General features: G+C 32.4%; 1 protein-coding gene across 1 annotated transcript in view; it reads left to right on the forward strand.

The window, feature by feature from the left end:
* The first annotated feature begins 7,318 nt into the window (after positions 1 to 7,318).
* LOC142349758 (dual specificity mitogen-activated protein kinase kinase 1-like) overlaps positions 7,319 to 18,604 on the forward strand; it is a 62,187-nt gene continuing 50,901 nt past the window's right edge. The window contains exons 1-2 of the mRNA XM_075401516.1: positions 7,319 to 7,435; positions 7,825 to 8,029. Of these exons, the coding sequence (XP_075257631.1) occupies positions 7,329 to 7,435; positions 7,825 to 8,029 (312 nt within the window). The 5' untranslated portion in view covers positions 7,319 to 7,328. The remainder of the gene's footprint in view (positions 7,436 to 7,824; positions 8,030 to 18,604) is intronic.

Here is an 18,604-nt window from a genome sequence, read left to right on the forward strand (position 1 = left end):
TTCTCTGCCTTCTCGTAACAATATGCAAATTGGACAAAAGTCAGCAATTAAATAACAAGTAATTCATTTGATCCTAATTGGAGATCACCAAGATGCTTAAAATCTGATAAAAAAATGATTATAATGCAGAAACAAGCAAGAACAAATTCAAAAACTGTTTAATGACTAAAATTTTAAAAACTCAAGCAAAATTTCTTCTACTACTTAAAAATTATCAACAAACTCCCATATCTTGTTGGCTGCATCTTTCTCAACATAGCTAAATAAACGGTAAAACTCAAGCCTAATATCAACAAAGGAAAAGGGCCATACACCACCAGCAGTGCACTACGGAAAAACCCAAAGGGCCCTATAGTGAAATCCCTGCGCGTTCTTTCTAATATCAAGGCAAGCAATATGATTTATGTGGTATCAATTATAGGATATTGTTCATCCTATCGGTTATTGGAAACGCAGACAAAAACTGTTGTAATCAAATAAATTTTGTTAGAATTGTAGAGTAACAACTTAGGCAATAGATAGAAATCTAGATCTAATCGTATATCGAATTATTACTGCCTGTTTACATTCTATAAAACCTCCTTTTACTCTGAATTTCTCTAACTTTCGTTGAATTTTGAAGTTTAATAGCATCTTATCATCAAAAGCGATCAATCAAAAGTAATAATCAGATGTCCTCAATTTATGTACTGAAACGCTAAAGTTGTCAAAAACATGAGAAAACACGTGAAACGAATCTTGTTTTCGCAATAACTAAGATGTAGATCAGCACGTGTATGAATTGGAATTAGTACAATTTTTCGTATTCAAGCGATTAATATTATACATTGATACAACTCTTATCATATTATGTGCTTGAGAGACATATTAGCTGCATGTGCAATTTCTGGTTAAGTAAACAACGCCTAATAAATATACACAAAATCTACATTTTGACATGTAAATTTTGATCCCTACTTTTAGAGCAATGTGCACCTTGCATTGGACTTCGGGTACAGGTTGTTCTACGAAGTGTTGGAAAGATTTCTGCAAAAAAACAAGACAATATAATTTGTTTTCTATTGGTTTGGCCAAGATGCCCTAAGCCGTAGAGAACAGGCCGATCACTTTAAGGGAAGAAGCAGGTACAAAACCAAAAAGTTTGGATTCTAAAATTTAAAAAACTTATACGAAATAATCCAAAACTTAAAAATAATCAATGAATCCACAAATGCACTTGGTTTCATCCACTTCTTCCTAGCTGAAATGAAAACAGCAAAACTAGTCCTCAATATCATCAAATCAAAAGGCCAGACACGATCAGCAATGATATAATGAAAGACCTCGGGGACCCCTTACCGAAATTTTTGCGCGTTCTATCTAATCCCATTGTAATTAAAGCAATTTTCCTCAGCTGTGGAAATTTTGCATTCTCGTTACAATATTCAAAGAGTAGGTCAAACTAGATATCTCAAGCAATTCTGAGAAATTTAAGCCATTATATAAATGCAAACTCAACGCAAACTAACATGATTTTGATAAAGAAGATCAAATAAATCAAAAAAGCATTAAATGCAAGTCATATAGAACAGCACGTAGAAAATTGATCAATACAGGAGAGATATTGTGTATTGATTGAATAAAATAAGGTGTTTATTGAATAAAGTAGGCACCGCTGGTGAGGGGGAAGCAAGAGAGAGGAGATTTGATAACCTAACAAAAACATTACAAGCGAAGCATATGTATAACGAGGACCAACAGTTTAGACGAAAATCTTTAATAGGAGGGAAAATCGTTATTCCTTTCTTTTCCCGCTAAATCATCTTGAATCAGATTATGTAAAGATTGTTGTATGTTCCATTTGTAGGGACAATGAGGGACTCAGGAAAGCATTTCAGATATGTCGATACTGTAGAAATTTTGTTTCGGAACGGTTTACTGATATTTCTAGTAAGAGAATCCCAAGATATATAAGATGATAAATCGAAAAAAAAATTTTGGTTCCACAGACCCAGAAAAAGACAGGTTGTACGACTTAAAAAAATTGGCATAGCTATAAAAAAAGTATACTCCTCGAGGCAAGACTCATAAGCGCCTGCATTGTCCAATATTCACGTTTTTGGAAGAAATGTGAATGAAACCAAACAAAGTGCTCTAGTTACTTCGCGGGAATGTTGCTATGGTTGTGTTCAAAAGGCTGCTCAGCATCTATGTTCATTTCTTACCAAGAATTTGCAAAGTTTACTACTTCTTTAATGGTCTCTACTACCGCGTTCAATTCAGCTTCAGCTGTTGAATTTGACATGCACTTTCTTGCTAACAAGCCCAGCTGATTTTTGTTGAACTATTGTCAAGCTTGACACAAAGTACACTGGTGTTTTTTCTGTTGCCTTTGTTATCTGCCCCGTCAGACAATGAAAACTTTCTTAGATAGAATTTATCAGACTATCTACAGATCGGTTTTTGAAATTTGCTTACTTTAAGTACCGCAGATGAGCATTAAGCAGCGTTCCAATGCGTGCTCTTCAAACTTTCTACAAATGAATTCAAAATACACGCTATATGTGCAGTTTCTGGATCAGTAAACAGCGCCAACAGAATATACGCCAAATCTGCCAATAATTAAGTGTTTTTTTGATACCTACTTAAAAAGCAATGTGCACTCTGCATTGGACCTCTGGTACACGTTGCTCTACAAGGTGTTGGAGAGATTCCTGCCAAGAAATCAAGACATTGCATTTCTACGATGTCTTGAGTTTGCCATCATGGTTCAAATCTTAGAGAAGAGACTGATTACTCTCAAAAAACAAGAGGAAACAAAAAACCGAGAAGTTTCGATTCTGAAATAAAAACAAACTCAACTAAAAATTAACCTTATGCTTTAAAATGATGAACAAATCCGCAAATCCACTTGGTTGCAACCTCTTCTTAACTGAAATAAAAACGGCAAAATTTAACCTCGATATCAACAAATCAATTTCCCGACACCAAGACACCATCAGTATTGAACTAATGAAAAACCTGGCGGAACACATACAGAAATGTTTGCACGTTCTATCTAATCCTAGTGCAAGCAAAGCAATCTTTCCACAGCTGTCAAAAATTTGCCCTCGCGTTACAATTATTAAATAGGGGGTCAAACAAGATATCTCAAACAAGTTCAACGAATTGTTGTCATTATATAATTGCGAACCCAAACCAACATGTTTTTTGACAAAGAAGTGCAAAAACATCAAAATAGCAGCAAATGCAAATTATATAGAACAGCATGTAGAAAATGTAGAACATATTTATTCGTTTTTGTCCAGGTAAGTCATCCTTAATAATGTTATGTAAAAATCGTTGAATGTTCAAGTTTTATAGACAAATAGAGACTCAGAAAAGAGTTTCAGATATGTCGATAGTGTGGACTAGGTTTCAGAAGGGTTTCCTGATATTTATAGTAAGAGCATCCCGGAATATATATAAAAAGACATCCAAAACAAATAATTGGGTCAACAGATCCACAAAAAGACAGGTTGTACGTCTTCAGTAAGGTCGCATGGCTATGAAAAAAAACTTCTCGAGGCAAGACTTATAAGAGCTTGCATTGCCAAATGTTCACCTTTCTCGAAGAAAAGTTGTTGAAGGCAAACAAAGAGCACTTTTTACTTCGCGAGAATATTGCATTGGGTGAGCTCTAACGAGGATCATACCTCGACACTACAATCCTTGATTCTTCTTGTGCAGTTGTATGGTTTTGTTTGCATTACCGCAAAAAGAACTGAACTAAAGCAGCTTGACTTTTTCCAGACAATATCTGTCAAGTGGATCACTGGACTCAGAGATGTCAGTTATGAAAATCAACACAGACTGCTGAATATCTTTCCACTGCCCCCACTGCGTATGTTTCTGCAACTGAACAATCTGTTGGTTCTGTCACAAAATGTTGATCGAAGATTCGAACTACATCGAGCTGCCAGAAACTGTGCCAGTAAAAGGAAGGAAGAACGACATCTTGATGCTCGATAAAAAAAACGTAACGTACTGAAAAGGCGGTAACAGAGTTTGTTTTCAGAGATTGTCGACTCATGAATAGAGCGGACAAATTCGTTCAATTTGAGAATGAAACCGGACAGAGAAATAGAATACTAGCAATAATGTGGCGTTTCGTCAACGATAGTTTCTCTTAAAGGAACGTCTGCACAAGGCAACTGTTCTGTGATTGCCATCTCTCTAGATTTGAGTGGACAAAAATTCAAAACTTGATGACTGGGACTAAGAACCCGGCGACGGAAGTCGCGAAACAACAACAACAACAACAACAAACAGCGTTTTGAAACTGCTCAATTTTTTAAAACAAGAAAGAACGGCAATCGGAACAAGTGAAGCATACTGGTTAAACGATAGAACAGCACTAGTAAACAAAATGTATTTATGATATAGAGAAGACGAAATTGTCAATTAAAACTTAAATTGATTTTTAAAAAAAATGAACTTTTTCGAACATTGCGTTCATCGTCAGGTTTAAAATCAAATAAATCATTTACAAAGTATATAAACTTGTCTTTGACTCGAATTCTAAGAAATGAGTTAAAATAACAACTAATTTTTCTAATTATTTACAGTTAAAAATATATTTACAACAATTAATTTACACTTTTTACAATAAAATTACTTCAGTCTTTACTCCGGAGTTTTGAAAAAACTAGGGATATTGTTTTCCATTCCTGAAAAGGAAATTTTACTTTAATTTGTACCTGTTGATTTTTTTTTAACTCGCAGTGGTTGACAAAATTTTGCAATTAACATGTAACAGAATAATTTTTGAATCTCAAAAATCTTTTTTTTCTATTTGAACTAATATTTTAATGTCAATTCCCGTCCCCGGTATTCGTCGCGCTTATTAATTTGGTTTCAGCTTTTTGATATTGATCGCTTCTATTTTCATCGGTTTTTCAATCCCGCGACATGAATCTAGGATTTCCCATTCAATCTTTTGCTTTGTACCCCAACATTCAACGAGGTGTCGTCCCACTTGGGAATCCTTCTTTTGATGCTCCAATATTCTAGTGGTAACATGTCGGTTGGTTTGGCCAACATATATGGAACTGCATCCCTTACATGTAACTTTATTTTCCACATGGGAATTCAGATTCTTATAAAAAGATGATTTCGTGGGCAAGCATGTTCTTAGTTTTCTTGTGAAAATGATTCGATTATCACACAATTTTTTTCAGTCTACTTGCCAGATTTTGAGTGTTTTGTTTTCTATGTATTCAACAAAAAAAACAGGTGTAAGCTCATTTTTGTTGAGATTTTTGATTGTTTTGAGATGTTCTTTTTTTTTGGGGGGGGGGGGGGTGGGGGGTTGTAGACTTTTCCATCGTGACTATTATATCCAACGTCTCATTTAAAATACTGGATTACCACTCAGTTGGATACTGATTTTGAGTCCAGATCTGATTTTCTTAAGAGCTACATCAAAGGATTTCCAGTCACTGGTTGCATTAAAAATCTTATGCACAGTCCCTTGAATCACATTTTTCCTATAACGGTGCTCCGAAAATACCGAGTTTTGTGTATTTATTATTAGCTGGGGTACTCCACGTAATTGACTGCTTTAGCGAAAACAACTTGTTTGATTTTTGGAGCTTTTCATTGAAATGTGCTTCCCATTTGCCGTCGGCACTTATTATTGAACATGTGAACGTATTATTATTATTATTATTATTATTATTATTATTATTATTATTATTATTATGACTTCGTGGATATGCCACTGGAATGTTATTTCCGCTGTTAGGTTCTAGGATGTGCACGACAGTTTTCACAGATACAAATGAATGTCCATGTGCAAGGATTCTGCTCATTCCAGTTTCTTTCCAAATAGCTCCACATGTATTCAATGAGTTTCCTCTTCAGTTGCTGCTCACAGAAGAAGTCCATCACTTTCTGGATGACGTTCACTCGAAACCCCGTTCTGTACCAGAAGTTCAGTCTCTGAACCTCATATTTGACCTCTGGGAGTGCCACTCTTTTCCTTCTGTCCTCTCCAACAACTCGGATTTCTGAGAATTCCACATCATACTTGCCGCTCAGAAGGCTACTCAACATCAACAGATCTTTCAATACTTTAAAATAAAGTGGTGGTAGTAGATTCGATTTTAAAATAGCGTCCTTGTAGTCAATACTCCCGCAGATCCATCTCATTGCTAGAGTGGGTTATTCGTTTTCAACATTTATTGAAAACAATGTTGGGAAATATTTTGCAGGGTTACATCCCATAGGGTAACCGAATTTTTGCCCTTGACACAGAAGCACTGCGCTCCTAGAGTAGCATTCTACCCCTCTGAACAATGGTTCTAATCGATGCTTCGACGGTCGCGCGTCGCCTGAGCGTGCGAGATCGGCCGATGCATTTGATGAGCTTCGAAATAGAGCTAAGGTTATCTGCGTCCTCATGTATGTTATGATGAGACTTAATGGGCTCTTGTAATGGAGCTGAAAGTGACAATCTTTGAAGCTTATCATCAGCAAGCTGAAACCGAAAATAAACCCACTCTACGAATATCTAGGGATTTGACGCTCATGTTTTTGTTCTAATATAGAAGTTTGGCTATAAGTTTGAATTTTTAACTTTGGACATGGCTAAACGAAATTTCTCAACCCTATGCTCCGAAAAATAGTAATGGAAATAGGGAAATGCAAGGCTTTGAATAAAGAAAGGGAGATATTACAGCCATAGCTTTAAAAAATCCGGTAATTTTAAGGGCACTGCAATAACTGGTAAAACTGAACTTGAACTAAGTGTGGACTTGCTTTGTGGGTCTTATAGCCCAAGAGGTTATCCGAAAGTCTTAACTGCAGCTACTACTATTAAGGTATGTGTTTAATTGCTTAATTGCTCTCAAACGAAGTTTGTAGCAATTATATTAGTCCTGTCGGTCTTTTTTATGCAATTTTTCGCTTGACCGATTTATCGTCTGACGCTTTTAACTTTTCGTCCTCAAAAACGGGATAAACAGGTAGCGCCCAGCGGGCATTAAGTGCTCTTAGAGCTTTTCAGCTCGAACTGTTTTGGAGACTTATACTTATGGTGTGAAGGGCGGTTCTTATAGGTTGAGACCCCCCCCCCCCCCCCCCCCGTGGCTAGCTACTGACTAAGCCAACCGCTCGCCGGTCGTTGTTCTGAGCAATTCACCCGACGTTAGTCGGTTATAGTAGTTGTTGTTCGGAGATGTCTGCGCCATGATCCATCATTTATAAAAATGCAAATTATAAAATTTGCATTTTTGCAAATGCAACTCCAGCATGAAGTAACTGATATTATTAGTTTCATTTAGTCTTAATGTTTTTCAGGTTAAGCCATGTCTACTAGAGGAAACAAAAATAAGTTAAACCTGAAAATTCAGGCAGTTAATCAGTTGGACACAATTCCCGATAAACAATCGACGACGACAGCTGATGAAACAGAGTAAGTTATACTTGTTTCTTATAAGTTATACTTGTTTCTTAATTCCATACGTGTAAGTGAGGAACTATTTACATATTACAATTATATGATAGCAAATATATGATACACGTGCTCTTGGCGAATTATGTGTGGGTGCAACAACTGCATAAACGTGAAAAAACTGAATTTTGTTATCTAATAAACTGAACGAAACAAACTGGGGTTAATGTAAAACCCTTGACTTTTTCCTAAATTCTGTTTTATTATTATTATTATTATAATGATAGTACAAAATGAAAGGCGAAATGTTCACAACCGTAGGAATAAAACGGAGAAACGTTTATTGATCTTTTTCGCGGGTTCGGAGCCCTGTTGATCAAAATTTGACTGTATACTTTTCTTTATTTCAGTAGCTCATTAATTGCTGCAAAACTTGCCGATCTACAGATGTCACCGACGGAGCGTGAACAGCTGGAAGAGTTTTTGAAACACAAAAAAGAATTGCCTGTTCTAAGCAGTGCGGACTTGGAACAAGTGGATGTGTTAGGATCAGGGAATAGCGGGGTTGTTACAAAAGTTAGACATACACGAACAAACATTGTCATGGCGCGAAAAGTAAGTCTTATCTTGGGTCGCTGTCTTTAAGATCTGTTCACACATTTCCAGGATTTTTGAAGTCAAATAGCACAAGGTAATTTTGGTCACGCCGAAACAGGAAATGGAACGAAAAAGCGAGTAGTTCTGCGGCTTGAAGTTTTTTCACCCCAATTTTAAGGTAGTGAAAAATGGTTGTTGGAACCAAAATTCGCTTTTTCGCTTGCGTTTTTTGTTCACATGCGGCAATTTAATTTTGATTTCTAATATTTCAATTTTTTGATAGGATTTTGTTCTAAGTGGTGTTCCCAATCCATTCATAGTTTGTTCTGGGTCTAGTTTGTGTTTTTTGTTTAGCCAATGAAATTTCTTGGATTTGTTGGCCAGGATTTGTCCTGCTATGTTTTTTAAAAATCTGTTCACACATTTTGATGATTTTTAAAGCCAAATTGGAGTGGTGATTTTGGTCACGCCGAAACAGGAAGTGGAGCGAAGAAGCGAGTGGTTTTGTGGCGGGAACTTTTCGCCTAATTTTGAAGTAGAGTGAGAGAACGGTGTTGGAACAAAAATCCGCTTTCTCGCTAGTGGTTTTTTTGTTCACATGTGGCAATTTCACTTTGATTTTTAGGGTTTTTTTCGATTTTTTGGATCGGATTTTTTTTCTAATTGGTTTTTCCCGATCCATTCATAGTTCATTCCAGACCTAATTTTTTGTTTGAACCAAATTTTCATTTCTCACTAGTGGTTTTTGATTCACATGCGGCATTTTGACTTTGATTCTTTTTTTCATTTTTTTAATCTGATTTTTGGAAAGGGTTTTCCCAATTCACTCATAGTCCGTTTTAGGTCTAGCTTTTGTTTAGTTAAAGAAAATTCTTTCAATTGTACGTCAGGACTTGTCCATCTATGTTTTTAATTCGGTTTACCTTTTTATCACGTTTTTCGTTTTTACATAAGTCACGATTTTCACGCCTGACTTCTGACTTACTTCACTCGCTGTTTCATTTGAATGGATATTAAACTCTCACGTATTGAATTGCGTAATATAGTGAATACGGTCAAATTCAAAAGATCAAAATCAAAAGAAACGGGTTAAACAAAAAGCCCGGTCATTAAGTCATAATGCATTAGGTTATCAAAGTTCATTAAAGCTATTGCTAGCTGGCATTAGTATTATGCTTAATAGCCTTCAGTTTAGAAGCTGACTAAAGTGTAATTTTAGAATTTGACCGAATATGCAGAATTTACACGCCAAAGAAGATCAATCTGACATTTGAAACAATTTTGTCAATTTCTATCTCTTAATTTTTCTTTTTCTGTTTCAATCACAATATGCGTCAAGTGTCTCAACGGCCGCTATTTTCCGGCAATTTCTCCGCTATTTTAGCTGAGTGGAGCTATTGTTGGTCTTCCGTTTAAATTATTGTTCCTGTCAAATTTTTTTCCGACCTATAACGTCACACTCACTTGAAATCTGCTTTTTCTTTCGCGAATATGAATGTCAATTATACCTTCAGTAATTCGGGATTCGAATCTTTTGGAAAAGATATTTTGCTTTTGTTCCTTGGGCACTAGCTTCTTCAGTGATGACAACAGTTTGAAGTCTTCCGCGGGAGAAATATGAGGGCTGCTTGTTTCTCCCGGTGATAACCATTATGTACAAACCACTTCGTTAAGCGGTTGATATTTCAACTTTACTGATGCAGACTAAGTCTCCGATCTGTTTCTGTTTGTTTCAAAATTTGAAATATCTCAACTTTTCTGTCGATTGGTCTAATACAGCTTTGCTGTGAGTAGTGGATAAAACAAGGAAATCAACCACCAGCAAAATTTGGACTGTTCTCCAAACGCTAATCGCGCATGTCGAATAGGGCCAAATTTTACTACTTGTTGATTTCCTTGTTTTATCCACTACTATATATTAGCTCTATATTGGATCAAAAATCAATCAGAAATCAATTAAAATCAAAAAATAAAAACAAAAAATCAAAGCAAAATTTACATTTCACTCTTTAAGAGTGATTCACTCTTATTCGGGGTGATCCCCCAGTAGAAAGATCGCTCTTTTTCGCTCTTAAAGAGTGATTCCCTCTTTTTTTGATATTTTTTTATACTTTTATTTCAAATTATCTATACTCTTCAATAAATTTATATTTTCTTTTACTTTTTCTATATTTAACCCATTGTTAATAAGAAATGATACAAAATTATAATATTTACACGAACAACTTTCCTCAGTTTGGCTAATAACTAAAGGACTTACCGTCTTGCATTGCCAACTAGGATTAATTGTTTTCTCACTCAAATTTCTACTAAATCCTTTAGGTATATCTACATCTGGATGTTGTTTCTTTACATGAGCCCGTATCCCATCATATCTCACAACAGAAGAATATGGACAATTAACTTTAGCTGAAGTACAACTTCTACATGTATACTTACTCTCATCAAAATCAGTTAGTGGTTTTATATAATTACATTTATTTCAACTTCTAATTCAGACTTCTGGTCTAAGGTTAAGGTTAAGGTTAGGGTCAGAGTCATAGATAGAACTTGAACCAGAACCAGAACTAGAGCTAGAACTAGATTCATTTTTTAAAGAACAACCCCATGGAGAAAAATTATTAGCACAAATACCACTTAGTATTATATTACCACACATACATTTTTCATTTTTATATTTATGACATGATTCATAATGATATTTTAAACAAGCAATGTATCCATATTTATAGTTACACTCTAAACATTTTGAAAGCTTTTATAATAGGGTAAACTTTAATATTTACCTAATCATTTCGCAGATCAGTGAACGAGCTTTGCTCGTGGTTCTCCAACGAACTTTGTTCGTGGTATACCAAACTGCTTCGCAGATAATATTTAGCCATGATTTCAATTAAATCTTTAGTATTATTTTTAGATGTGATACACTCTGCTAAATATTTATTTCCCAACGTATTGAGTGTATTAGTTTTACATCTCTTATCTAAAATCAATTCAAGGTCTAATTCTTTTTTATCTCTAACAAAATTTATAATCTCGTCTCTAAATTCTTCATTATTTCCATATAGTCTGGTTAAAAACTTTCCTCCTTTTCTATTCAAAATTCCCATCTCTTCATTTTTATATATTCTTCTTGTAGTTTTTCTAAGGGTGTAACAAGTTTACGTGCCCCATTAACTAAACTATTTTTTAGATCGGCATAATCACTTGGTGTATCAGTATAATCACTTTGCAAATAGGACTTTGTCCATGTTTCACCATCAGTATAATCATTTTGCATATCAGTATAATCATTTCCCATATCAGGGAACCTGCTTGGCAGATCTTCTCCATATCCAACGTTAACCAAAGTGTTTGCTCTATTCAACATATTGCTTGCACTCATTGCCACGGCTCCAACAGTTTTTATTATTGATTCAGGATAAATATAATTAGTTATAACTAAACCCCAACCTATAATTCCACCAATTTTTGATAATTGTTTCAAACCTTTTGCTTTAATCATCTCTTTTGTTAAACCATCATTCTGAATTTTAATATTATTTAAAGTAAGAAGTTTATTAAAATAAAACTGATAATTATCATGATTAATGGTATTTCTATCTGTTGCATTTATCATGAGTGGTTTCATATATGCTATAATATTATTTATATCTTCTCTTTCTAATTCATCTTTTAAACTAAGAGCTTTTAAATCAATGAAACCAACTCTTGAATCATATATCATTGTTCTATTACTATTAATAATAATAATAGTATTTTCCTTCTTATTATATTTAATTATACCATAACGAAGTTCATCTGACATTCCATCTGTACGATTATAATGGTTACTATTTAACTCACTATTTATTTTACTAAAGTCATGTTCACATTTATATATCTCAAAGTTTTTAAATAGATCAGGTCCATTATAAGTTGTTAAATAAATATTATCACAACTCATTCTTGCTGTATTAAATATTTTAGCTGGTTTATGACACATTACAATCATTTGAATATTACAATGTCTACCTTCAGTAAAATAATAAGCTATATCCTTATTTAACCTATCACCCATATCATCAAGTATTACACAATTTTGAAATTTATGCATATTATTTTTTGTGATCATATTTATATCACATTTATTAAACAAAGTATAAAACTTAGTAGACTCAGGATCTATCCAGTCTCTGTCATCTTTACACACTATAACTATATTTTTAGCTTGGTCTTGGTTTTGGTTTTGGTTTTTGGTCCCGGATTTGGTTTTGGTCTTGGTTTTGGACTGAGTATAATTTTAAGTATTGTCTAATAAAATATGTTTTCCCTGTATCAGTTCCACCATAAACAATAGTATGTAATGGTGACTTTTCATATTCAAATCTAACTAGACTCCTATTCATAATTCCACCAAAGCTTTCTTCTAGTTTTGTGTATTTACTCGGTATTGAATCATATTTTATAAAACAAAGTATAATTATTAAAAATAAAATAAAAACTACACTACCCGTCTCCATTTTTATATATAAAATATAGACGTGATTTAGACTTAGACTTATTAAATTTATCATATAAAAATGCTTATCCTAACTTTTGAGGAATTTAATATTGATAATGCTATGAGCGATAGCAGAATAAAAGATATAGGTAAAGTTATAAGTCTAACACCAATTGAAATAGTAATGAGAGATCAAACTCCAGATAGTATCGGGAACCTGCTTCGCAGATTACCAATCCTAACTCCAATATTATTTTAAATCTGCATCCAACTGAAGGTACACATTGGGTTTTAGTTATAAGAAGAGAAGGTGGTCCTGTGTATTACTTTGATAGTTTTGGTGTTGAGACTCCACCATTATTCTTAGAAGAATGTTGATCTAGGCTCTAATGAAAGAAAACAACAATATGATGAATCTTATTGTGGGGCTTATTGTTTATGTATGATCTATCTTATTGATAGAGGATTTAGAATTAAAAGTGCTTTAAATATTCTAGTTAATCAAGTTAAATGTCCCGAAATATATAATGAGTGTTTTTGTTCAGGTTGTAATGTTAATCAGGGAACGGACTCCGTCCGTGGCATGCCAACCTGCTTCGCAGATGATAATGATGTTAATGATAATGATAATGTTAAAGATAATGATAATGTTAATGAAAGATGTTAATGATAAAGATAATGCTAATGATCTACAAAGTAGCTTTGCTAATATTGATAATGATAATGTTAATCAGGGAACCTGCTTGGCTAGCCACGAGCAGAGCTCGTTCGCAGATGATATTGATTATGATAATGTTAATGATAATGTTAATGATGAAGGCTATTATGTATATCTATTGGACGAAAAACATCAAAAGGGTAACCCTACTAGTGATATCTCTGTTAATATTCCACCCCAACCTATAATTCCCCAATATTTGATAATTGTTTTAAACCTTTTGCTTTAACCATCTCTTTTATTAAACCATCATTCTGAATTTTAATATTATTTAAAGTAAGAAGTTTATTAAAATAAAACTGATAATTATCATGATTAATGGTATTTCTATCTGTTGCATTTATCATGAGTGGTTTCATATATGCTATAATATTATTTATATCTTCTCTTTCTAATTCATCTTTTAAACTAAGAGCTTTAAATCAATGAAACCAACTCTTGAATCATATATCATTGTTCTATTACTATTAATATTAATAATAAAAGTATTTTCCTTCTTATTATATTTAATTATACCATAACGAAGTTCATCTGACATTCCATCTGTACGATTATAATGGTTACTATTTAACTCACTATTTATTTTACTAAAGTCATGTTCACATTTTTATATCTCAAAGTTTTTAAATAGATCAGGTCCATTAAAAGTTGTTAAATAAATAGTATCACAACTCATTCTTGCTGTATTAATTATTTGAGCTGGTTTATGACACATTACAATCATTTGAATATTATAATGTCTACCTTCAGTAAAATAATAAGCTATGTCCTTATTTAACCTATCACCCATATCAAGTGTTACACAATTTTGAAATTTATGCATATTATTTTTTGTGATCATTTTTATATCACATTTATTAAACAAAGTATAAAACTTATTAGACTCAGGGTCTATCCAGTCTCTGTCATCTTTACACACTATAACTATATTTTTAGCTTGGTCTTGGTTTTGGTCTCGGTTTGGTTTTGGACTGAGTATAATTTTAAGTATTGTCTAATAAAATATGTTTTCCCTGTACCAGTTCCACCATAAACAATAGTATGTAATGGTGACTTTTCATATTCAAATCTAACTAGACTCCTATTCATAAATCCACCAAAGCTTTCTTCTAGTTTTGTGTATTTACTCGGTATTGAATCATATATTATAAAACAAAGTATAATTATTAAAAATAAAATAAAAACTACACTACCCGTCTCCATTTTTATATAAAATACAGACTTGATTTAGACGGAGACTTAGACTTTTTAAATTTATCATATAAAAATGCTTATCCTAACTTTTGAGGAGTTTAATATTGATAATAGTGCTATGAGCGATATCAGAATAAAACATATAGGTAAAGATATAAGTCTAACACCAATTGAAATAGTAATGAGAGATCAAACTCCAGATAGTATCGGGGAACCTGCTTCGCAGATTACCAATCCTAACTCCAATATTATTGTAAACCTGCATCCAACTGAAGGTACACATTGGGTTTTAGTTATAAGAAGAGAAGGTGTTCCTGTGTATTACTTTGATAGTTTTGGTGTTGAGACTCCACCATTATTCTTAGAAGAATGTTGATCTAGGCTCTAATGAAAGAATACAACAATATGACGAATCTTATTGTGGGGCTTATTGTTTATATATGATCTATCTTATTGATAGAGGATTTAGAATTAAAAGTGCTTTAAATATTCTAGTTAATCAAGTTAAATGTCCCGAAATATATAATGAGTCTTTTTGTTTAGGTTGTAAATTTAATCAGGGAACGGACTCCGTCCGTGGCATGCCAACCTGCTTCGCAGATGATAATGATAATGATAATGTTAATGATAATAATTAATGATAATGTTAAAGATAATGATAATGTTAATGAGAGATGATAATGATAAAGATAATGCTAATGATCTACAAAGTAGCTCTGCTAATAATGATAATGTTAATGATCTACGAAGTAGCTTTGCTAATTTTGATAATGATAATGTTAATTAGGGAACCTGCTTGGCTAGCCACGAACAAAGCTCGTTCGCAGATGATAATGATTATGATAATGCTAATGATAATGTTAATGATGAAGGCAATTATGTATATCTATTGGACGAAAAACATCAAAAGGTTAACCCTACTAGTGATATCTCTGTTAATATTCCACCCCAACCTATAATTCCCCAATATTTGTTAATTGTTTTAAACCTTTTGCTTTAACCATCTCTGTTGTTAAACCATCATTCTGAATTTTAATATTATTTAAAGTAAGAAGTTTATTAAAATAAAACTGATAATTATCATGATTAATGGTATTTCTATCTGTTGCATTTATCATGAGTGGTTTCATATATGCTATAATATTATTTATATCTTCTCTTTCTAATTCATCTTTTAAACTAAGAGCTTTTAAATCAATGAAACCAACTCTTGAATCATATATCATTGTTCTATTACTATTAATAATAATAAAAGTATTTTCCTTCTTATTATGTTTAATTATACCATAACGAAGTTCATGTGACATTCCATCTGTACGATTATAATGGTTACTATTTAACTCACTAATTATTTGACTAAAGTCATGTTCACATTTATATATCTCAAAGTTTTTAAATAGATCAGGTCCATTATAAGTTGTTAAATAAATATTATCACAACTCATTCTTGCTGTATTAATTATTTGAGCTGGTTTTTGACACATTACAATCATTTGAATATTATAATGTCTACCTTCAGTAAAATAATTAGCTATGTCCTTATTTAACCTATCACCCTTATCATCAAGTATTACACAATTTTGAAATTTATGCATATTATTTTTTGTGATCATTTTTATATCACATTTATTAAACAAAGTATAATACTTATTAGACTCAGGGTCTATCCAGTCTCTGTCATCTTTACACACTATAACTATATTTTTAGCTTGGTCTTGGTTTTGGTCCCGGTTTGGTTTTGGACTGAGTATAATTTTAAGTATTGTCTAATAAAATATGTTTTCCCTGTACCAGTTCCACCATAAACAATAGTATGTAATGGTGACTTTTCATATTCAAATCTAACTAGACTCCTATTCATAAATCCACCAAAGCTTTCTTCTAGTTTTGTGTATTTACTCGGTATTGAATCATATATTATAAAACAAAGTATAATTATTAAAAATAAAATAAAAACTACACTACCCGTCTCCATTTTTATATATAAAATATAGACGTGATTTAGACTTAGACTTATTACATTTATCATATAAAAATGCTTATCCTAACTTTTGAGGAATTTAATATTGATAATAATGCTATGAGCGATAGCAGAATAAAAGATAGGTAGATATAAGTCTAACACCAATTGAGATAGTAATGAGAGATCAAATTTCAGATAGTATCGGGGAACCTGCTTCGCAGATTACCAATCCTAACTCCAATATTATTGTAAATCTGCATCCAACTGAAAGTACACATTGGGTTTTAGTTATAAGAAGAGAAGGTGGTCCTGTGTATTACTTTGATAGTTTTGGTGTTGAGACTCCACCATTATTCTTAGAAGAATGTTGACCTAGGCTCTAATGAAAGGATACAACAATATGATGAATCTTATTGTGGGGCTTATTGTTTATATATGATCTATCTTATTGATAGAGGATTTAGAATTAAAAGTGCTTTAAATATTCTAGTTAATCGAGTTAAATGTCCCGAAATATATAATGAGTGTTTTTGTTTAGGTTGTAATGTTAATCAGGAAACGGACTCCGTCCGTGGCATGCCAACCTGCTTCGCAGATGATAATGATATTGATAATGTTAATGATAATGATAATGTTAATGTTAATGATAATGATAGTGTTAAAGATAATGATAATGTTAATGAAAGATAATGTTAATGATAAAGATAATGCTAATGATCTACAAAGTAGCTTTGCTAATAATGATAATGTTAATGATCTACGAAGTAGCTTTGCTAATATTGATAATGATAATATTAATCAGGGAACCTGCTTGGCTAGCCACGAGCAGAGCTCGTTCGCAGATGATAATGATTACGATAATGTTAATGATAATGTTAATGATGAAGGCAATTATATATATCTATTGGACGAAAAACATCAAAAGGGTAACCCTACTAGTGATATCTCTGTTAATATTCCACCCCAACCTATAATTCCACCAATATTTGATAGTTGTTTTAAACCTTTTGCTTTAACCATCTCTTTTGTTAAACCATCATTCTGAAAATGAAACTGATAATTATCATGATTAATGGTATTTCTATTTGTTGCATTTATCATGAGTGGTTTCATATATGCTATAATATTATTTATATCTTCTCTTTCTAATTCATCTTTTAAACTATAGGCAGAGTGTTAGAGAGAACTGTAATCTAGTTATTTTATTTGAACAGAGAGGTAAAGTCCTAGCATCGATATATCAAGATTTCTTTAATAATTTTGAACTTAGTCATAATGATTTTGCTAATATATGTTATAAGGTATGGAAAGAGCCTTTTAATCATATTGTCATTGATATAACTAAAAATAAAAATAATAATGGTAAACTAAGAATTAATTGGGATCGGAGAGTTTTGTAGTATAAGTTAAATGAGAATAACTAAGCTACTATTTAAAATTAGATTGCAATTGAATTTTATGCTAATGTTATATATAACTAATTATATCTAATTATAATTAATTATAACTATAGTGGAGGGGTTTCTATTATATTCTGTACATGATTTACATGTATAATTAGGATCAGTGAAACTGCTCAACGAAGTTGTGTGGTTAACCACGAGCTTCGCTCGTTTGGAAATTCGCAGATGGCAGAGCATGACCTCCGGTTTATCATAATAAGGGTATTGCATGTGTTCTTGTTTTTCTCTATATGTTACACTTTTATTACATATAAAACAATGGAATGGTTTACCCAAACAACAATCACAACATTGACCACATGGCTTATTTTTACAATTATCACATTTAGTACTAAACATATTTTATGGGAGAAATATTATTTCAAATTGATCAATCTATATAGTTATATTTAGTTTTATTTATATTTATATTTATATCAATATCAAATCTAAAGTAAAACTTTAAAGTCTATAGGTCTTCCATACTCCTCTTTGATATGAAACTCTATATATTCTATTCTATCTTTAGTTATATTTTGATATAAGATATTAGTTGGTATAATATTTATCAAATAACCTGGTGGTTCAGTTAGATTAAAAGTATATAGTATGTCTCTATCTTTACCATTATCTTTAGCTCCAGATATAATATTGCAATGAATGTTATTAGTATTGAAACCCATTATATCAATAATTTTATTTGTGTTATACTTACCTCTTGAATATATTTGTTTATCAAATCCTAGTAATGATGATACCGAGTTTTCTACATCCAAATTAATAACACCTTGTT

The sequence above is a fragment of the Convolutriloba macropyga genome, chromosome 11 (genome assembly GCF_964194025.1).
Source record: "Convolutriloba macropyga chromosome 11, txConMacr16.3, whole genome shotgun sequence".
Lineage (NCBI taxonomy): Eukaryota > Metazoa > Xenacoelomorpha > Acoela > Convolutidae > Convolutriloba > Convolutriloba macropyga.